Source organism: Diaphorina citri, unplaced genomic scaffold (assembly GCF_000475195.1).
Source record: "Diaphorina citri unplaced genomic scaffold, Diaci psyllid genome assembly version 1.1 scaffold45, whole genome shotgun sequence".
Taxonomy (NCBI): domain Eukaryota; kingdom Metazoa; phylum Arthropoda; class Insecta; order Hemiptera; family Psyllidae; genus Diaphorina; species Diaphorina citri.
The window spans coordinates 259,116-282,582 of NW_007377482.1; the positions used below are offsets into that span (position 1 = coordinate 259,116).

General features: G+C 38.0%; 1 protein-coding gene and 1 pseudogene across 1 annotated transcript; both read left to right on the plus strand.

The window, feature by feature from the left end:
- Positions 1-500: 500 nt before the first annotated feature.
- Positions 501-626, plus strand: LOC113469687 (annotated as a pseudogene).
- Positions 627-10,893: 10,267 nt separating this feature from the next.
- On the plus strand, positions 10,894-21,899 carry LOC103514754 (acetylcholine receptor subunit alpha-like). Its single transcript, XM_008479659.3, has 9 exons — positions 10,894-10,912; positions 11,449-11,608; positions 12,230-12,322; positions 13,292-13,460; positions 14,415-14,551; positions 15,850-15,996; positions 17,795-18,029; positions 21,152-21,389; positions 21,511-21,899. The coding sequence occupies exons 1-8, from the start codon at positions 10,894-10,896 to the stop codon at positions 21,347-21,349; spliced, it is 1,158 nt and encodes a 385-aa protein (XP_008477881.2). The 3' UTR covers positions 21,350-21,389; positions 21,511-21,899.
- Positions 21,900-23,467: the final 1,568 nt, after the last annotated feature.

Consider the following 23,467-nt stretch of genomic DNA (forward strand, 5'->3'; position numbering starts at 1 on the left):
AAAAAAAAAAAAAAAAAAAAAAAAAAAAAAAAAAAAAAAAAAAAAAAAATTTTTATTTTAGTTAAACCAAATATGTTAACTCATGTATTTTTATCTGAGGAATTCACTGGTGGTGATTTCATACACTTGGGACTTACAGTTAAAAAGTTAAGGGTTCGAAATCCGAGATATGTGTTATGTTTGAAACTCAACATTTTTGTACGATTGGATACTCTATTTTATGTATTTTTTCACGGGAAATTGATTGGTAATATTTTCAATTACTTGGGGCTTACAGTTAATAAGTTCTGGGTTCGAAACCGAGTAATTGCGTTATGTTTGAAACGAAACATTTTTGTACATAACTGAATAAATACTTTATTTTATGTATTTTTTCTCGAGAAATCGATTGGTGATATTTTCAAGCACGTAATACTCAGTTAAAAAGTTTCGGGTTCAAAACCCGAGAAATACCTGATTTTTTTAATTAATTTTTTTTGAGGGGGGCTTCACGTCAACGTGACAGCGGCTTTGTCACGTTGAATACACCAGTTCTCGTTGGATCACTGAAGTTAAGCAACGTCGAGCGTGGATAGTACTTGGATGGGTGACCCATCTGGGTACTAGTACTCCATGTACTGCTGGCTTTTACCGGTCCCACTCAGGCTGGGTAAGGTTAAGCTTGATTCACACTATAGTGCCAGTCAAGGTCCAGTCACGGTCCAGTCACGGTCCGGTATCGGTCCGATCAAATGATTGTTGAAGGCAAGTAAATGCGAGTGTACACACTAGACGTTCTAGTCAAGGTACGGTAACGGTCAGCTCACAGTCAAAATTTGGAACATTCTAGCCTGATTCACACTATAGTGCCAGTCAAGGTCCGGTCACGGTCCAGTAACGGTCCGATCAAATGATTGTTGAAGGCAAGTAAATACGGGTCGGCAATAAATTCGGAGATGTCTCCGAAAATATTCGAGGTGTAGGTTCTGAGTACAAAAATGACGACTTACCTATATTGTAAAAATATGAATATTCTCAGTTTTGATATGTCTGCCATTAAGACTTCCTAGCTCTTCCACCCAACCTGAAGTTCCAATAAGTTCAATCCAAATAATGAAAGTTCAATATTTCCCCTCGAGTCATTCGGCAACCATTTTCTTTTTTTAGAAACTAGAAAGACAAACAAGTTTTCAACTTCACGAGAGACTTTGTGTCTATTTGTCTTTGGGGGAACAAAAGCGGTTTCAGTTTCCGGAAATAATTTTCCAACTTATCAAGGTACACAGGCGGGCGGAATTGAAGAATTTTGGGCACCCACATAAAGAACTTCAAATTAAATTGATCCCAAAGGCAAAAGGCAAGAAAAACCAAGATAATAAATAAGTTAGTACTGTTTTGCTGATCGCGAATGTCCTATGCGGCTGTGCACCAAAAGAAGACTCATAGATCTGTGGTCAGTCAGGAAAAAAAGGAACCCCAAAATTCACCTACATAAATTGTCTATAAATTTCTTTATAGCTGTTATAGCCATGTCAAATGTTTGGAAGTTCCCAATGAATCACTGTGAGGTGAAGCAACGTTGTGCGTGGTTGTTATCCGGATGGTTGACTATCTGGACAATCGCGTGCTGGGTTTTCCCGGTCCCACTCAAGCTGGGTGAGGTTATTGCTAGGAGGCGAGCAGCTTGTTCGAAACATTGATATCATTCCTTTTAGTTTCGTTCAATAAAAGTAATCATATCACCATGACCACTGAGACATCCTGTAGACAGAAAACTTCCCACCCTGTATATTTCAAACATAACCCAAGTAAAAAAAGAACAAGACCGGAATGGAAAATTGAAACCCCATTGTAAGCTCAATGCAAGACGAATACACATACGATAACGGAGGGTAATACAGCTGATGTCAATTTAATTTCAGGTCCAGTTCAATTACCTACTACCCACATGAATTAATATTCTATGAAAAACTGGTACCTACCTAAACCTAGTTCAGCCAATTAGCTTGAAAGTTCAATAAAAACGACTAAATTACCGTTGCAAATTTGCAGGAGTTGAAAATTTGCATAGGCTTTCCCAAAAGTTTTTCAATTTTTTTTTTATGGATACGTACCTACCTATTTGCATTTGCACTCTCTAGTTTTTCAACTTTTTTCTACCAAACACTATAAAAATATCCCAATTTCAGATAATTATTTGAAAATAGGTAGCATGAAATATAGAATTAGATCCAGATGTAGGTAGGTACCTTCCTATAAAATTTTCATTATTGATGGAAGCTAGTGTGATGAATGGCCAAAGAATTTACAAAACCTGTACCTATTTATGAATCTATTTACAGCAATGTTTGTATTTTCAAAGGATCAATTTAGATAAATACCTACTGTTGTCAAATCCCTGATTTGATTAAACCGATTTCAAGAGAGGCTTGGCTTCTAATCCTTACAATAGGCTTCACGATACTATTATCTTTTCTCTCTTTTTTAACACCAACTTGATTTCTTGGCAATTAAATTTCTCACCCAAAATGTGTTTTGGTCTAAAAATTATTCCACTATTTTCCCAAACTTTCTAATTGTCCTCCATTATGAAAATTATAATTTTCAGTCGCCATCTTTTGTTTTTCCGAACAATAATGTTTTCATTGTTTGAAAAAAAAAAAAAAAAAAAAAAAAAAAAAAACCAAGAAAAATTAATTAAAAAATGGAAAAAACTATAGGTTAGGGGGAAAAAAAAAAAAATGAAATCCAACAGTAGAATTAATTAGATAATGGAAAAAGCTATAGGTTAGGTCGGTAGTGAAAATCAGTACCTATAATTATAAATATTTGGTATTTAATAAATTTTATTATAGGTCACTAGATTTAGGTAAATTGAGTTTTTTTTCCATCATTTCATAATTCACATGCTATTTTGCTGAATGCAGTACCTATGGGGAAATGTAATGTGACTAATTATTTGGTTCTCAGATTACCTACTTCGAAAATTTGACCCCATTACATTACTTTCCTTCCTATAGGATAAGGAAAGTAAAAAAAAAAAAAAAAAAACAAAAAACAAAAAAAAACAAACAAACAAACAAACTTTTCTTATACATAGCTTTCATATCTTCCACCTACCTCACCTCGTCTTTTGAAGAGTTTTTGTTCCATTCACAGTTTACTTTATATTTATGAGGTCAGCTGTAATGGGTTTTCTTTTATTTTCACTTCTCTGAAGTGATGGTCGGGAAATAACTTGACTGAAGGCCTAGTGGTTTGGAATACTGGTATGGCTTTTTTCTCTTTTAATATGGAATATCAGGTGCCTCACGCCGATTCTCAGTTGTAGGTTAAATTAGACGACCGGTTCTTAGTTGTAGGTTAGATTCGATGGTGGACCTTGATTTTTTCGGGTAAAAGAAGAGGGATTTTAGATCATCTTCTCATTTTCTTAGGAAGCCATCTAGGGACGAATATTCTATTCTAAAGTTTAGTGACACCAATTTATTTATATGATGTGACCATGAATAAACCATAAGAGACTTGGAAATTATAATTATTGTTGAAGTTTATCCAGAAGTATCCTCCGACCTATTCACCCACCTATAGCTAGATGGTAGGTAATAATAAAAGTAATTAAATGAATTATAAAATCTTAAGAGACTAGTCTGGCGATCTCTATTTATTTATCTATGGAAGCTCCGGGGAGACATAAATATCATCAAATGATTTATTATACTCCTGTTTAAATCTAGAAGTCTAGAACTATAAAACTTCGCTGATTTTCCGCACTATAGAGATTTGGATAGAGCTTGGACGGTAAATTATGATAAACACATGAATAGGGTGTTCTGGAAGCAAAGTGACGCGCTTGCCTTGTAAGCGTTAGGTCGTGGATTCGATTCCCGCCCAAGGGGCGGTTATCTTAAACAGACAAGGATCGTTCTCGGAACGGCTGGCTTTTTTCTCTCCTGTCCCCGACCTCTCTTCGAATTTGGAACGATAAGACCTCCGTTGTTACAGTTCCCTCTATCAAATCTCTTGAAAATGTCACACATAGCCTTGCTGCTTAGCGTGTAAATAGATCTCTTTAAGAAAAGAAAAATGAAAGGTATAATCCCGTAAATAAAGAGGGCTTGGACCACATTCCCTTTAGGGTTAGGTTTATGAGGCATCCTAATGTATAACTGGTTAAGTCGTAGGTTTATAAAGCATCCCGTATAATCGGTACAGTCGTAGCTTAAGAGATAACCCTGTATAATTAAACGAAGGATTTTATTCAAATGAGACTCATAAAAGTTAGATACCTCCTCGCTTTATATACAAATACTATACGCTTTATATTATATACAAATACTATACGCTTTCTATTGCCTTATATAAACATGTTTGTATTCAAAGGTACTGGTACTGTATAAAGTTTGTTTAGAATGTTTAGGTATTGTATAAAGAAGGTTTATACAGAAATCTAACTTTCGACTTCCTCTAATAATCCTGATTCTACTTTTTTCGACGTAGTGCAGGTACATAATATTACGGATTCTTATAAGTAGCTATGTAGGTTTCCATTTTCCTTCATTTATCATTTTCCTTTGTCCCTATTTCATCTTAAGGTGTAAGAGAGAACGGAGGAAAGAGGTAAGGAAAAAGACATAAAATTGTACCTACTTCAATTGAATCAGGTTAAGCTAAACTTCTAGTACGTTAACCATTTCTCACTTTTCGCTCATATATCGAAAAAAAATTTCTCCTGGAGAAATTCTCCAATCAAAAGTGCCCCTCCTTGCGATTCCAATTCCAAATTGCTCTAACTTTTTATGCCAAAAGAAGGAGAAAAAAGCCCATATCGTACGCTATAGCGCTATATTATAGGCTTTGCCAAAAGCTCCCTAATCCTTACGTTAGGACGGGACGCGGTGATATTTTGGTATTTTTCTTAGACGTTCACAGCTCATTAATTATCCGCCGAGACGGCTTTTACGACTTGCCGTTCCCGAGCGCTTTCACTACCTTACTAGTAAAAAAAAAACCAACGGATCACCGTTGGTAGAGCTGAATCCCTGGTGTGGTTGGGTATTTCTTAAGTTCAAGTTATGACTACCTATGATGTGATTTTTGTAATTTTGCCACGGGAGAAAAGTCCAAATTTTTGCGGACATCCGGACCGAAAGATCTAGGTTTGAATGGTAGAGATTTCCTCAGGCAATAATTTCGCCCCTTGCTTGTAATTTCTATGTGTTTAGTGTACATGTAATTATAAACAATATAGAGTGAATAATATTAATAATAATCGATCTAAAAATCTCTCGGAAAAATCATTAACGTTGCGCGTCGCTGAACTTAAAAGACAGCATGTTTTTGAAGGAGAAGAGTGAGGAACAACAATAATGGGGTGCAATAGTTCTACATGCTGGACTCCGCACACGGGGATTTCGTTAGAAAAGTTTCCCATTTCAATGTGATGTAAGAGTATGTTTTTTGAAATGAAGTCTAATGAAGTATGTAATACTGGGATAAAATTTCTATTAATATGAACTGTCTATAGAAAGACTTGAAAGCTTGAAACCATTTTTGAACATTTGAGAAAAATTAACCTTATTTTTTTCTTTACAAAAAAAAAGGTAAAATAGACCTCACAGTAGGGCCCTCAAATTTCCGGACCCCCCCGGATTCAAAGGCCAAAATGCCATCAAACGTTTGAATTAATGACTTTTTTTCTTCTCTCTTTCTGTTTTAATTCCTTCCTCCGTCTTCTCTCGTATTAGTTTCCCTTCGCTAGAGACTTTTCTTTTTCTTTTCTTTCTATTTTTTGTCCTTCTCTCTCTCTCTCGCTTTCACTTTCTTCCCTTCTCTCTCTCTCTCTCTCTCTCACCCTTCTTCCTAATTTTCTGTTTCATTCACCTTTGTTACATTTTCTATTTGAATCTTAGAGGAAATAAAGAGGAAAATAAATAAATAAATCATTTGGTCATTAATGTTGAAGATAGCCAGCCTAGTTAGCTTAGTTGGTAGTGCGTCTGCCTTGTAAGCGCTAGGCCGCGGGTTCGATTCCCGCCCGGGGCGGATTTTATCCTGATGAGAAAATGTTCGTTCTCGGAACGGCTGGCTTTCTCCTATCCTGTATTCCTACTCTCTTCGATTTCGGGACGATAAGACCATAGCAGTTACAGTTCCCTCTGTCAAACCTCTTAAAAAAAAAAAAAAAGTTGAAGATTCTGAAGTTAAGAAACATCGAGCGCGGTAGAAATGGACACTCATCATCTCATCAGTACGGGTTCTACAGAATCCGTAACTGTTTAAAACTATAGCTACCTACCAACTTACCTACATCTTACATTAGGTTATACCTATACCTAGTACCTAGACACTAGGAGTAAGGAAGTCAGGTTACTAGTTCCCCCTCATAGTACGTATTTACCTAGAAGTAGTATTAGATAGGTGCCCTAGTTATTTTCTTCCTATCTCTTTGGTATTCCACTTTACTGACTTCAACCATAATGGTAGGACGTGACCTAATAAAAATCTGGTGTGAACATCACACGACTTTCCTTATCCTATTGAATGATGCTTGTTTGAGTGTTCTTTTACCCTAACTTTTACAATACCTCTAACCGTTCAGTCGATATAGCTGAAAACCGCCAAAAAACGGTAGAACACCGCCAAAAAGCGGTCAAAATACCGCCAACCGCAGCACCTATCACCTATCTCAACCAAGTTTCATGTCGCATCCTTGTCACATTTGTGAACTATGTATATACCAAATTTCAAGTCTCTAGCTCATACCGTTCCCGAAATATTGTTAAATTACAGCGAAAACCGACAAAAGCGGTAAAATGCCGCCAAGCGTTGCACCGGTCTTAACCAAAAGTTCCGTGTCGCTGTCACATTTCACAGCTACATACAAAATTTCAAGTTTCTAGCTCTTACACTTCTCGAGATATTTTGTTTACAGACAGACACACAGACGGACCAATGGCTGAAACTTTGGATTTAGGCTCTAGGGACCTCAAAACGTGTTTTGGCACTAAAAACTGACCATCGAAAATTTGACCCGATTACATTACTTTCCTTCCTATAGGATAAGGAAAAGTAAAAAGGAAAAACTACATATAAAGAAAAGAAGGATAAACCGGACTCAAAGAAGACGATAGAGACTGAAAGTACCTAGTTAGGTAGGTATACAAACCTCGTTAGCTATGTACCTAAGTGTAAGGACTTGGTAGAAAATAGATATACCTACGTAAATATTTGAATAGATCTGTATGAACCATAAAATGAGCATTTGTACAGTCGCTTAAAGAGGAAACTGTAATACTTTATTGTCAGTATTACATTGGAAGTAGGAACAGCTTTACAGGTCAGTAAAATGAGCAGTATACATTCTCTCGAACAGAAGTGTAATACTGGTAATGTCAGTATTACATTGGAGATTCACATAATACCTACCTGTGTAGGTAATATCGTTATGTATTAGGTCAGTATAAAATGAGCAGTATTCTCTTGAACATGAGAGTTGTAATACTGTGCTGTCAGTATTTAAACTACTGAGTTAGAAGCAGGAGAGTCGTTCATAATAAGAACTCACTCATAAAAAAAGATCCAATGCTTGTTCATGTCAGCCAGTCAGGACCGGTATAATATTTTTATAGGGGTGGGAGACACCTATTAAATACCTACATAAAGCATTAGATTATGCGATATTCGAAAATTCGGACCTACAAATTCCCATTTTTCTTGGTTGTAGGTAAATTGGATAGTTCTGAAAATTACCACCAATAGAAAATTTTCTCTCTCTCTCTCTCTCTCTCTCTCTCTCTCTCTCTCTCTCTCTCTAAAAAAGGAAATAAGTACATACAAACTACATACCTATGTAGATATGTATAGGTATTGTAGGTAGGTACATCTACATCATAAGAAACGTCCATCACTTTTGATGATATTTCTCTGACGTTCTTCTTTACCTGTCATTTTGAGAATATTTCTGTAGGTATTTCCTATGTTCTCTCGTTTTCTATAGGTATTCTCTCGAAAACTTTCCCGAATGTTCTCCGAGCATTCATAAATTCATTTCCACTGTCTCAGATGTGTTTCGGAGCATTCCATTTTGAGCATATTTCACGGAATTGTCTACAAAGTCTACGTCTATTTTCGTCACTTTTCTCTGTATGTCACTTTTCGTATTTGACTGACACTTCTGGTTCCTATCATTCCAGGAATTTCACAATTTTCACAAAATATAAACCCTTTGCGTCCTTGAATCTCTCTCTCTCTTTCTCTCTCTCTCTCTCTCTCTCTCTCTCTCTCTCTCTCAAAATAATTCGACCAAAAGGGTTTTTCGCGAACTCGGTGTTGAAAAAAAAAAAAAAACATGAGCGGGAGTTCTTTTGTGGTACTCTACGAGTACTTGACAAAAAGTTGTGCTAAGGTCTTATCGTCCCGAAATTATAAAGAGAAGGAAGACAGGATAGGAGAAAGCCAGTCGTTTCGGGAACGAACATTATCCATTCAGGATAAAATCCGCCCCAGGCGGGAATCGAACCCGCCTACTCTATCTATAAAAATCATTTCCTGAATTGTCCCCTGAACCCAAAAGCTCTCTTACCTACGGTATTCCCTGAGGTAAAAAAGAAAAAATACTGAAAGCACAGAATTACGTGTGTGCATATGTCGGGTGTGTGTTTAAACTTTTATTAGAATGATAAAAGCTGAATGAAAGAGAGAGAGAGAGAGAGAGAGAGAGAGAGAGAGAGAGCGAGAGAGCGAGAGAGCGAGAGAGCGAGAGAGAGAGGGAGGGAGGGAGAGAAGAAAATGATCCTCTTTTCTTTTCCTTTTTACTTTTTTATGATAAGGATTATAAGGAAATCATATTCTTATACATGTGAACAGGGTGGCTCAAAAGACACGGCGGGCAACCTTTTAGAGAAGAGTGAAAAATCAATAACTTTTCATTTTCAAATCGCCTACTGTTATGTCCGATTTTGATTAAATTCGGTGGAAAATTTGAAGATACTTGGGAGATTTGATCATTAGATTTCGGCTCGTTCGAGCCTTTGGGGGGCCTGTAGGGACGCTTTTTCTGATCTAGAGTTTTACAGCTCACTGAACCGCGAATAGGACAGTTTTACTTGGACCAAGTTTGGCAGGTTTATTTTGTTTTCCATAACCCACATTATTTCTTTTCACTTAATCTTGTTTATAAAATTACCTTTTAATAAATTATATTTTATTTTAGGTAACAATAACTCTACGGGTTTGCACATTGTTCGTATATCCAATGTTCCCAGTTTTAGTGAACACCCTGTAGTAAATTCTATTCTTTTTTTCTGCTATGTGATTTGGATAAAGTCTTTATTCACGTATGAATAATTCGAGATGGGGTCGTATCATACATGCTGGTTAGTATTATTAAGAGATGTTGGATGTGCTAATGTGAGGAGAGAGAGATTTTTCTGTGGGAGAAAAATTGGAAGACCTGCTCTTAATAAAACACATAAAAATGAGAATAATGGGTAATTTGAAGGAAAAATAGAGGTTAAAAGGCACCTATTTGGTTGTTGTTGTTTTTTTTTAACATTTAAATTTTCATGCATTTTTTTTTTTTTTTTTTTTTTTTTTTTTACCTGGGTAGGTATGTAAGTTTTGGGAATTCAAAGAGATCGCAAGTAGCCTGGAAGGAGTAATCATCACTGGAAGCAGATTCAACAGAACCCTCAGAAGACGCCTATTACCACCCATTCCACCGAAGAATTCTTCATCAGGATATTTCATCAATCATCATCCTCAACGGAAGAATGGCTTGTTTGTTCTAAAATCCTCAATCAGATAAATCGAAACCTAACTAGAGTCTGGTAAAAGAACAAGAAGAAAGCTAGGCAAAACTGTACGAAATTATCTACCCATACCTCTACATTAATTTATTGTTTTAATGTTAAATTGCCACTTCATTGGCTGTGATTGTTCACCAATAATAATATTTTTTATTTCAATATTTTATGTGTTTATTAATACTGATAGCTTTTTAAACAAACAGTTTGCTTTTAAAACAAACACTGTACCTACTTTTTAAACAAACAGTTTACCTAGTTTTAAAACAAACAATCTGTGATAAGAGTAAACATTAATGAACTAATATTTTCCTTCGAAGTGTTATTTTCTCAAAATTGACAGACTTGTACTATTTATAAATGCTTATTTTACAGATTTATTTAATAGTCCAATTATTTTTAATAGGAGGAATGTAACATTATAAATTTATAACGAATGTACTTTTTGCACGTTGATATTGCATCAAACATCTTGTTCCGTAGAATATCGGTATTTTCATCATTATATCATTAGTTTGCATGACGGTAATTTTAGTTGTTTTGTTGTAACTTATTGCAAATCATGTTTTGAGATTTGACTCAAAAGGAATTTTGCAATTTGCATGTTCAAATTTAAATCCAAAGTGAATTTTTCATAACAAAAATATTAACTGAGGAAATAAAGTTTGATCAAGGTGCAAACTAGGGTCGGGTTCGTAGAAGCTTAACCCATCCTCTAGGGTTGTTTGCCCCTACACCTGGGCTTTCTGTGTATACTGTGTACGGGTGGGGCTAATGCCTATGAAATTCTCTTCGAATATGAACGAATTTTTTAAAAAAAAAAAAAAAAAAAAAGGTTGAAATCATTAGAAGGGACGGGTGGGCAGAAATGGGTTAAGAATTTTAAGACGGGACGCAGTAAGTATAGAAGGACACAATGGGTTAAGCCAAATAAGGGACGGGTGGGCAGAGATGGGTTAAGAATTTTAAGACGGGTCGCAGTAAGTATGGAGAGACACAATGGGTTAAGGCTAAGAATTAATGGGTGGGGTGGGCAGAGATGAGTTAGGATGAGGTGGGGGAAAAATGTGTTACCTCAAAGAAGACCAGTCATTTTTGTGATAGCAGCATGGTTGCGGAGGTTGATGGTCCTAATTAACAATGTAATACTATTGTGTTAAACAAACAAAATGAAGTACCTACCTATATTTAGAAAATGCCTAAATTAAAGTCTGCATCTTCCATTCTATTTGCTGATAAATAACGAGGTCTCCCTTGTCATTATTTAGAAATTTTCAAACAAAACCCAATATCTAATAATATGCCACTCTAATCTCTGTCCGCCATCTTGTCTCCACTGACTGACCCCGATTTGACCTTTCCACCTTAATTTATATAAAAAATAGGATAAGGAAAGTAAAATAAAATAAAGCGTGTTCTACATGGAAATTAGGGAAGCACCGCATCCCTTACTCTCCACGGGGCTTTTCTCATGTCCCCTACTTACTTACCACTTACCCAATATGATAATATTTAACCCTCTCACGCCTCGTGCTCCAGAATTTCAGGTACAATGTTAACAGGTCGCAAGTTAACCCTTTCACGTTTAGTGTCCCAGAATGTTGCAATGTTCCTAATGCGGTCAAAATTTAACCCTTTCACACCTCTCGTTCCAGAATTTCAGGTCCAATGTCGATGATGCGCTCTTGTGTTCCGGCCAAGGATGAGCACCACCATCATCCAGAGAGCTTCTATCCGTATCACACTGCGGCCAGAAGCACCGAGGATCTGTCACGATTCAAACGCGAATCGAGTCGGAAAAACAAGGATGACCTGTCCCCAAGGTAATGGAGGAATTTTTAATTGTGTTAAGCATACTTAATTGCTACAATTATCGTTCCCCAATTATTACACCTAGATAAATATCATGACTTTACTTGGACTAGAACCACCCACCTCGAGGTCCAGAGTCCAACGCGTTAACCACTGAGGTTGGTGTCCCCGAGGTAATGGACGAAAACAGTAGGACTGAAAGCTCCTTTGCCTTGTCTGAATCGGTAGTCTATCAGCCCGAAAGAAAGAAATATAAACCAGGGTACGTGATGGTCTTCTCTAGCCATGATTGGCTCGTCCTGAAACGCAGTTGTTCCAGAGAGAACCCTTTGGAAACTGCCAGCTTGCTAGGCTGGTTAGCTCTTAGCTGTTTAGAGTTAGCTGGCTGGTTAGAGTTAGCTGTTCTCCTCCCTCTTTATAGTCCCACAGCTAGACACTAGACTACTCTCTGTTTAACTTCCCCTAGCCCTAGCCAGATAAGCCATTTGGTCATGTCTGTTCTAGATTAATCCAGTATTGCCAACTTTTCATACCTAATATGGGACCTTTCGTCCCTAAATCTAAGCCTCTAGGTGTGACCTTCTTGTGGTGCTATTAATCCAGTGTTGCCAACTTGTTCCACAGCCTCGCAGACGGCCCCCTCATAGGCGGGAGCGGGTGGGCGTGGACCTGTCCGAATTTTATATGTCCGTGGAGTGGGACATACTCGAGGTACCTGCTGTAAGGTAAGTCCAAAGATTTTACCTTCTTCTCCACTTGCTGGATTTTTATCGATTGGCATCCTTTGGACTTTATAGATTTTACGATTGATCGATACTTTTCGTCATTTTTGAATTTGATGACAATGAGATCTTAATCCTATCAAAAAAAAAATTGGAAAAACATGGTGTTCATATTAAAGTCCTGACTACACTGAAAAAAAAACATATTAAGATTTAATGGAAAAATGTTAATTTTTAAGGCGAATGCGTCTTGGATCTCCGTCAAGACGCAGATTACTTTAGTTTTTAAGGTGTTCAAATGGCACTGTATATTAAGGCGATATCTTCTTAAATACGCAATTAAGACGCTAGCCCGTTATTATGCAAAGTGTGGAAGTTACACTTAATATTAAGGCGCTTTCTTCTTAAATGCTCATTTCAAGACGCTAGCCTCTTATTGTTTAATGTGCAAATATATTAAACTAAATTGTATGAGCGTTTTATTTTTTAAAGACATTTATTTTAAGTTTTAACTTACACTTGTCTTACTCCTCAATATCCTGCATATTAAAATCTAAAGCCTTGTTATGTTTAATATTAACAATTTAACATCCAAATATTGTGTAAAACAATATATTCAGCATACTACTGCGTCATAAATTTTAAGACTCCTTGACTTAAATTCCAATGCCTATGTATGATTTATTGAGAGGTCAGTATCAAAGCTCACATTTTTTGACGAAGTAAAGGGTGGGTTTCTCGAGAACCAGAGAAACCCACCCCTCGTCAAGATGTTATAAACACCCTGTATAATGTGTTTTATTTAAAGAGGAGGTTAAATTTGGAAATTTACCTAATAAAACCATGTTGCTTTTATACATTTCTTATTTTTTAATTACACTAACTTATTTTTACATTGTTTTACTTAGCTTGAGATCTCTGTTGTTATTTGTATTTTCTTCGTTTATTCTCTTTTCTCTCATTTTCCGACAGGAATGAGAAGTTCTACACGTGCTGTGATGAGCCCTACCTGGACATTACGTTCAACATCACCATGAGACGGAAAACCCTCTTCTACACGGTCAACATCATCATTCCGTGTATGGGCATCTCCTTTCTCACGGTGCTCACCTTCTATTTGCCCTCCGATAGTGGAGAGAAGGTAAGGAAAAGCAACCTCCACCAACGAATACGTAAATGACCGATTTTTAGCTAAATCTCCTTGCTAAATTTATGTAAGGGAGCAATTTCCAGCTGAATCCCCGTGCTAAATTCATGAAAGGGACCGATTTTTAATTCAATCCCCTTGTTAAATTCAGGTAAGGGACCGATTTTTAGCTAAATTCCCTTGTTAAATTCATATAATTGACCGATTTTCAGACAAATCCCCTTTATTTAGGGATGAGCTATTCACATCTCGGCAATCTTTGGGTTAGGGTGCATTTAACGTTCTATCACCCCTGGTTTAGTACCAGCCTTAATAGCCTCTCTCCGCCACTCACGCTCGGACCGGCTGATAGACCCAGGTCTCATAGACTGTGGTCTGTCAGACGTCGTAACGTGTATGACGGAAAAGGCTTGAGGGTGTGATTATGTACCGGGCTGAGATAGGCCATTAAGCCTTTATGAGCGTGTAAAGTTGGCGGGAAATTCGAAATTTTGATTTTTTTTCCGCAACTTGTACAATCTGAATTAATTTTTTACTTTTTATCTCTAGTTTGCACGTTTATATTATACTTTTCATTTATATTAGATATTACAAACAAGCGAATTACAAAGCAAACAAAAATAAACATAAAATAAATTTTAAAAATTGCCGCCGGGACAGCTATCTCACCTCGTCCGAGCTCATCTCAACCCGGTACATAAACACACCCTGAAACCTTGGCCTCTCAAACCGTCTTACACACCAGGGTCTCAAGCTTTTTCAAACACAAAAGATGAGACTTTCTAAAAGACCTAGGTCTGTGAGGTGTGAGTGTATGTGGCGGGCGTTACCTACTGAGTACTCCATGAACTTACGTTACTCTCCGTGAGCTAGACATGGCATCTATCTCACGGTGTTGGAAGGATATAACTCAATGAACTAATTTTATCTCTGTTTCTCTCCCACCAGGTGACGCTGTCTATCTCTATCCTTATTAGTCTCCATGTGTTCTTTCTACTGGTCGTGGAAATCATACCTCCCACCTCCCTGGTTGTGCCTCTCCTGGGGAAGTACCTTATATTTGCCATGATCCTTGTATCTATAAGGTAAGTTGATCAGAGAAGAGATGGACAAGAAATGGACAATAGAAGAGTTGGTATCGTCAGACGATTAGTAATCGCTTCAATCTTCAATCCAGTGGACCGCGGACCCCATGAAATTGGGAACATTAAAATCTGTGGTCATAACTAAAACAAATTTCATTATCTACTTGTTAAAAAAGAAAAACAAGGCACTTGAACATTGACGCTTTATAAAACATATCAGTAAATAAAAAGAAGGAATTTTAATTGTGTTAAGCATAAATGCTTGTCACAAATGTCGTTCCCTGCTTAACGCACTACGATAAATTCTATGACTTGACTTGGACTCGAACCACCAACCTCCAGATCCGAAGTCCACCGCGCTAACCACTACACCACTGAGGTTGGTAAAATTTATTATGTATAGGGCGTTTTGGCATCTCCACTAATATTACTTTCTATTATTTTGTTATATTTTGAGTAGGTAGGGGGATGTGACACATTTCTCCCAAGTACCTGCTGCCCTTTGAGAAATAAATTGCAAAAAAAAAAAAAAAAAAAAAAAAAAAAAAAAAAAAGAAAAAAAATGAATATTATCTCGACATTTTCGAATAACAGTCTAGAATCAATAAAGTTGCATTAAGAAGTCAGAAAATCGGTTTATTCTATTGTAGATATTACTGAAAGAGAAGGAGAAGAAGACGGCGAGAGCGATGGAGGGTATAAAAGAAAAGCACAGAGATCAAGTTTGCAAAGAAAAGAAAGGAAAACCTGTCAATTCGATTCAGCAATGAAATAAAACACAGCTTTTCATGGGACAATTGTGTTAAGCTCGTCTGACAAATTTCACAACGCAGAACTTACTCCCCCTTTTTAGACTAACCCAGATTTGAAGAGAGAGAGAGAGAGAGAGAGAGAGAGAGAGAGAGAGTGAGAGAGAGAGAGAGAGTGTGTGTGAGAGAGAGAGTTAATATATATACTTTTTTTTAGAGGTTTGAGAGAGGGAACTGTACCTAATTGTTAAGGTCTTATCGTCCCGAAATGAAAGAGAAAAGGAAGACAGGAAAAACCCAGCCGTTCCGAGAACGAACCTTATCCATTCAGGATAAAAATCCTCCCCAGGCGGGAATCTAACCCGCGATTTAGCACTTACCAGGCAGTCGCTGTACCCACCGAGCTAACTAGGACCAAGTTCTTTTCGATTTTTCAAAATTATTATGTTGCTTTGCCCCCTTCCACCCCAAAATGTCCCAGCGCAGTGCAGCATTTTCACGACACTTCCTCATTTTCTAAATCCCCTCCATTTTCTGTTTTGTCCACAGTATTTGTGTAACTGTCGTTGTGCTCAATGTTCATTTTCGTTCGCCGCAGACCCACAAGATGGCGCCCTGGGTCAAGCGGGTGTTCATTCAGTTCCTGCCGCGCATCCTGGTCATGCGCAGACCCCTGTATAATCCGGATGGGTCGCAGTAAGTACACAATGGGTTAAGTCAAATTAGGTGATCAGAGATGGGTTAAAATTATATCTGAGAAAAGTGCAACATGGGTAAACAAAGACGGGTCACAGTGAGTAGGTATGGAGGGACACAATGGGTTAAGCCATAGAAGGGACGGGTGGGCAGAAATGGGTTAAGAATTTTAAGACGGGACGCAGTAAGTATAGAAGGACACAATGGGTTAAGCCAAATAAGGGACGGGTGGGCAGAAATGGGTTAAGAATTTTAAGACGGGACGCAGTAAGTATAGAAGGACACAATGGGTTAAGCCAAATAAGGGACGGGTGGGCAGAAATGGGTTAAGAATTTTAAGACGGGACGCAGTAAGTATAGAAGGACACAATGGGTTAAGCCAAATAAGGGACGGGTGGGCAGAAATGGGTTAAGAATTTTAAGACGGGACGCAGTAAGTATAGAAGGACACAATGGGTTAAGCCAAATAAGGGACGGGTGGGCAGAAATGGGTTAAGAATTTTAAGACGGGACGCAGTAAGTATAGAAGGACACAATGGGTTAAGCCAAATAAGGGACGGGTGGGCAGAAATGGGTTAAGAATTTTAAGACGGGACGCAGTAAGTATAGAAGGACACAATGGGTTAAGCCAAATAAGGGACGGGTGGGCAGAAATGGGTTAAGAATTTTAAGACGGGACGCAGTAAGTATAGAAGGACACAATGGGTTAAGCCAAATAAGGGACGGGTGGGCAGAAATGGGTTAAGAATTTTAAGACGGGACGCAGTAAGTATAGAAGGACACAATGGGTTAAGCCAAATAAGGGACGGGTGGGCAGAAATGGGTTAAGAATTTTAAGACGGGACGCAGTAAGTATAGAAGGACACAATGGGTTAAGCCAAATAAGGGACGGGTGGGCAGAAATGGGTTAAGAATTTTAAGACGGGACGCAGTAAGTATAGAAGGACACAATGGGTTAAGCCAAATAAGGGACGGGTGGGCAGAAATGGGTTAAGAATTTTAAGACGGGACGCAGTAAGTATAGAAGGACACAATGGGTTAAGCCAAATAAGGGACGGGTGGGCAGAAATGGGTTAAGAATTTTAAGACGGGACGCAGTAAGTATAGAAGGACACAATGGGTTAAGCCAAATAAGGGACGGGTGGGCAGAAATGGGTTAAGAATTTTAAGACGGGACGCAGTAAGTATAGAAGGACACAATGGGTTAAGCCAAATAAGGGACGGGTGGGCAGAAATGGGTTAAGAATTTTAAGACGGGACGCAGTAAGTATAGAAGGACACAATGGGTTAAGCCAAATAAGGGACGGGTGGGCAGAAATGGGTTAAGAATTTTAAGACGGGACGCAGTAAGTATAGAAGGACACAATGGGTTAAGCCAAATAAGGGACGGGTGGGCAGAAATGGGTTAAGAATTTTAAGACGGGACGCAGTAAGTATAGAAGGACACAATGGGTTAAGCCAAATAAGGGACGGGTGGGCAGAAATGGGTTAAGAATTTTAAGACGGGACGCAGTAAGTATAGAAGGACACAATGGGTTAAGCCAAATAAGGGACGGGTGGGCAGAAATGGGTTAAGAATTTTAAGACGGGACGCAGTAAGTATAGAAGGACACAATGGGTTAAGCCAAATAAGGGACGGGTGGTCCTGGACCAGATTAACTGCAATATTATGGGAAAACTTTGAACTACATCTTTCTGACTCCGCATGACTCCACGTGCGTGACATGACGACACTGATCCTCCATTTGGACATGCATCTTCTAGATTAAAATCCAATGTTGCCAACTTTGTTTCACAGCCTCGCCGACGGCCCCCTCATAGGCGGGAGCGGGGGCAGTTGCAAAATCCACGGCCACGTGTCGCTCAGCAACATTCTCACGGAGGCCATTCTGTCTTCCTCGCCACAGGACGACAGCAAACACCTCCGGCCACCGGCCTTCAGTCACGCCCAGTGTCCGCCTGTCATGCATCGGTCCTGCTTCTGCGTTCGGTTCATCGCCGAACACACCCGAATGCAGGACGACTCCACGAAGGTGGGTAACGCGCTAGGAGGAAGAGAATTCGTACTAATTTACAGGAAGAGCCCCATTTGGGCTTAATTCGGAAACTGGAAGCTTAGTGCTGTAGGAAGAAAGATAGTCCGAACCAAGCAGTAAAGTTGTGTCCTGTCCAAACATAGTCCACCGGTCATCGATCGATGTCGACTGAACCGTCCACACTGCTGGTCGACTTATGTTTGGAAAAACCTTTTCTGCTTGTTTCGGACTATCTTTCTTCCCCCAGCAGTGAGCTTCGAGTGTCGGAATTTGTTTCCAAACTTTTTTTTTAATGTTGATTTTTAGAAAGCAGAAATTTTTCACATCTTTCACCTCCTGTCAGAGGAAGAGAAGGATCTGTCCTGATTTCTCCTCCATAACCTCCACCTCCACCTCTGATGAAATGAAGTGTAAATCACATTACGATATCTTTTGCTCCCTCTGGCTCCTTTTCCGTTTGCCCCCCATATTTTTTCTCATCCTTTTTTTTTTCGACTTTTTTCTGGATACCCTTTTCCTTTTCCTCTTCTTCTTCTTCTTCTTCTTCTTCTTCTTCTTCTTCTTCTTCTTCTTCTTCATGTTTCTCCCTTTCTCTCTCTCTCTGTCTCCTTTTTTTCTGGATACCCCTCTCTTTTTCCTTTTTCCCTTCTTCATGTTTCTCCCTTTCTCTCTCTATCTCTTCCTTCCAAAATTTTCCGTATTTTTTTACCCCTCTTCCTGACGCTTTCCAATTCTGACTTCCTTTTCTTCATTCCTCTCTCTCCCCTCTTCTTTTTGCTTCTTATCGTATTGCTTTCAATGCTTTCATTCCTAATATCAGTTTCTCTTCTCCCTCTTCCCCTCTCTCTCTCACTCTCTCTTTCTCTCTCTCTCGTACTCCCTTTACTTCTTCTTCTTCTCCTTCTTCCTCTCAATCTCTTATCTCTCTCATTCTTTCTTCCCCTTCCTCCTTCCTCGATTTCATCTCGCGTCATTTCACTTTTCCATACCCACCCATACTACCGCTATCTTGAAATTTATTTCAGCCGTGTTTCCTGTTCAAATAGACAGGGTGATCCAAAAGTTTGAATAAAAGAAATCGGACCTAAAAGTTTGTCCAAAAATAGTCGACCGGCCGTCGATCGACGTCGATTCACATCTATCGACGACCGTCGAATATCTGTGGACACACCTTAAACCTTAAAGTATTTGGGACGAAGAAGGTAAACAGTTTGAATTGGGGATATTTTTTCCATAGATAGAAAACTCGCCCCTTAGAATTCCCCCTCTTGAAGTCAGGGTTGGACTTAATTTCAAGGAATAAAAATGCGGGAAAAACTACATAAATATGTAATTGTACCTACAGAAAGAACATAGGACAAGAATGAAACACCCAATAATAATTAGGTGTTTTTGTTGCCTACCTATCTCATTTTACCACTTTGCTTCTGGTCAGTTTGAAATTACCTTGTAATAGATACGTACCTACTCAGATTAGGTACATTACGACAGGGGCTTTTTCTTTCAAATTATTAAATTATCCCATTTCACCCTGTAGGCACATAAAAACGTATTTTTTATTTCAATTTTTGAGTAGGAATCTACATTGTGTATTTTTTTTTTTTTTTTTTTTTTTTTTTTTTTTTTTTTTTCTCTTCATTTTTGAGTAGGAATCTACATTGTGTTTTTTTTTTTTTTTTTCTTCTTTTTTCTTCGTTTTTGTTTCTCTCTCCTCTTCATCCGCCTCCTTCTCCTCCTCCTACACCCAATTTTCATTATTTTTACCTTCTGTTTTTACTTATTCAACCTGAATTCACACAAATTTTCTCCGCCTTCAATTTCAAAATATTTTGAAACATAATTTTCTGTATTGTTTCAATAATTTGAAGAACAATTTCAACCCTGACTCCAAAAGTTGGAATAAAATTTAGTTCATTAGGCCCATATTTATTACATATATTCATTTAAAAATTTTTATTTTGACTAATCAAATATTTTTTTTTTTTTTTTAGAATTATGGTTTACATTTTTTTTTTTTTTTTTTTACGAGGTCTGTGTACACAATAATTTAAATTTTCCCACCCTCCTGTTTGCGAATATAAAACAAGAGGAAAAATAATGTCATTTTTTTTTCTTTTGCTCTCATGTATCTTTTTTTTTACATTTTTACATTCTAACTCCTTCAAAAGCTGGTGTCATCTGTTTCATGATGCTTTCTCTCTCTCTCTCTCTCTCTCTCTCTCCTCCCTTTTAATTTCCCTTTTATTCCTCTCCTTCTCTATTTCTCTGTTCAATGCCCTCTTTGTCTACATTATACATCTGTGCCTCTGTATATTCTTCACTATTTTTTTTTTTTTTTTTTTTTTAAAAAAATAGGCTTTGTCTACATTAAACATCTGTGCCTCTGTATTTTCTTCCCTTTTTTTTTTTTTTTTTTTTTTTTAAATAAATAGGGACACTTAAATTTAATACGTATATGACATTAAAAAAAGAATTGTACGTTAAAATGTATGAAAAAATTCTACATCATTCTATGGAATTTTTTGTCATTCTAATCAGTATTAATTAAACATTATTTAATATTCCGCTTTCTCTTTCTCGCCCTCTGTGGGTTCTAGAATAAAATGAAAATGACAGAAAAGGAGAAAGAGAGAAAAAATTAATGTTTAAGAATAAAAAGTCTCCCTTTCAAATATCTGCTCTACAAGCGAGAGACTATTGATATAAAGCTCCTTCACGAACAGAATGATACAACAAGCAGTACATTTTGTACCTACAAACTTTCCAGCTCCAAAGTCGAAATTGGAAGTTTTTTTCTCTCTCAAAAGTCATACTCCAAAAGTTGTTCCTATTTCCTAATTATTATCATCTTATGTGTGTACATACATACAACCTACAAGTTAGTACCTTAGCTATAGGGTGGGTCTTGCCAACCTTCTTTTAGTCCCTAAGAGCCCTGTAAGCTTAACACTTTTAACAGCCCTGTTTTAATACAAATCAAATGAAAACTAATAGACTGTTAGCTTAAAAGGCCTTCTAGGGGCTGAAAAAATAATGGTGAAACCGACCAATAGATGAATAGACTAGTGTTTGTAACTTTGTACTTGCTCTAATGTTCTTCCCTCTCCTCCCCCTCACAGGTGAAAGAGGACTGGAAGTACGTGGCCCTCGTCCTCGACCGTCTCTTCCTGTGGATCTTCACATTGGCCGTCCTGGGCGGAACGGCCGGCATCATTCTCCAGGCGCCGTCCCTCTACGACGATCGGGTGCCGATCGACAGCAAGTTCGCCGAAATCGCCAACTCCAACTCGCAATTCAAATGTCCGCCTCCGAAATAGTCGCGGCGCCAAAGTGTTGTCGCTGACCGATCTGAGAAAAATTGACGCATATTTTGGCAATTTTCATGGTAGTAGTGGTGAAAAATAGGGGGACTTTAAACAGGGAGTAGACCAGCTTAGTCTAGCTTCCCTTGCCATAGAACTAGGCCGATCTGAGAAAAATTGACGCATATTTTGTGTTTTCCTTTGGAAATTTTCATGGTAGTAGTGGTGAAAAATAGGGGGACTTTAAACAGGGAGTAGACCAGCTTAGTCTAGCTTCCCTTGCCATAGAACTAGCATAGGTAGAGTGCGAAGGCCATCCACTCGTGACATTTTTGTAGCCAAAAGTGCCAAAACCAAATGTCAGACCAAAGCAATCATATAGCAAGGGCTGATTGAGAGGCTGAAGAAAAACGCCGACTCCGTCTGAACGCGGAAAAAGGCGAAGAAAAGTGGTGGAAAATAAGGACATGGAATATTGTCTGACATTGTACCATTTCCCCATTTCCACCATTACCATGAAGAAAATTGTGAAAGGAAAATACGGTCTTGGTCCACCCATGGACGGGTCTACTCCTTCCCCTCCAACCCTTTCCTCCCCCTCTCTTCTGTTTCCCTTCCATACCTCCTTCACTGTCTCTTTTCCTTCCCTCTCTATTTCCCCTTATTCCACTGAAAAGTCCCTCTTGTGGTTCCCCTTACTTCTTCAGTCTATTAGACCCCCACCCACCCTTTTTTCCCTTTCCTCCCCTACGTACCACTTTTTTCTCCTCTTTGCCTTCTTTTTCCCCTACTTACCGCCCTTAATTCTCTTTCTTCTCCTCAGCATCCTCTTCTCCTCCAAAATACCCCTCTAAATCCTCATTTCCCTCTTTTTCCCTGCCTACCATCTTTATTCTCCTCAATCCCCACCTGTCACCCTCTCTTCTTTCCCCTCCTTCTCCTCAGCATCTTCTTTTCCTCCTGAATGTTTACCCCTCCAACACCTCATTTCTCCACCTTTCCACCCCCCCTCCCCTCCATTTCCCCTGTCACTCTCTCTTCTGTCTATTTTCTTCTGGAAAAACACAACGACGAAAGATGGTTATTCCTTTTCATTCTGAGTTTTTCACGCGTTCAGAACACATCGCTTTTTTGCGTCATTTTTATTTAACAATTTTTTCAAAAGCTTTTTCAAAATTAATTTTTGCCAGCAAAAAGAACTTTGATTTTTTCTCACTACTTGGGACTTTTGATTGCAATTCTTTTGGTAGATATTTTTTCGGGATTTGGCTTAGATTTTTTGTGCAGGCGAATTTTTGAATAGAGCTTTGCTGGATCGCAGCACTTACAAGGTAAGTTTGCAAGTTTTTACATTGTATTGCATGTGCAAGTGTATTGCAAGGATACAGGTATGTTTATTCTAGATTTGGCCGAGATTAAAATATCGCACGTTCTTTACTTTTATTTCTTTAGAAATTTGACTACCTATTTAATTTTTTCTTCTTATTATTATTATTTTTCCCCTTGCGTTTCTTGGTTACTGTTTACTTTTCAGTGGGAGTGGGACAGCTAGAAGTTCCAGCTGCTTGTTGCATTTTCATGAATTTCATGTGCTACAATGAAATAACCTACATTCATATTTATTATATCTAGATCCAGTATGTTAAACATATTATACATTTTATAAAAATGTATATAATGTTATTCTTTATGCTATTTATGTTATGTTAAAGCTGCACTGAAGCATCAATAAAATTCCAAACGTGTGATTGGCCGAACATCGGGTACTAGCTTAGAAGCCACAACAATGAAAAATTCCTACAAAAAGGAGCTGTCACAAATGGGTACTGATGACCAGTGCTATTATAGGGTTAGGTTAAACGCAAAAAAGAGCTTTCTTTTGAATTGTCGTGGCCTCTGAATAATATAACCAAACTTTGATTCAGACTGACCTGAAAGCGAGAATTTATTGCTCATAAAATAGGGTGTTTTAGTGATTTCCATATTTTGGTAGCATGTCCCTCACCATGTGAGGAGAGACAGACAAAATAGTCAAGGTTTTTACAGCTTGGATTAGAGTAATACACCCACACAGCATATATGTAACACAGATTATTATAATTTTATGACTAGCATTTGCAACAATAATATGAA

Bases quoted from the DNA above. Each gene is read 5' to 3' on its own strand.
- LOC103514754 (XM_008479659.3), top strand. The intron at 12,323-13,291 runs GTAAGTCCAAAG...ATTTTCCGACAG, and splicing joins CTCGAGGTACCTGCTGTAAG to GAATGAGAAGTTCTACACGT. The intron at 13,461-14,414 runs GTAAGGAAAAGC...CTCTCCCACCAG, and splicing joins CCTCCGATAGTGGAGAGAAG to GTGACGCTGTCTATCTCTAT.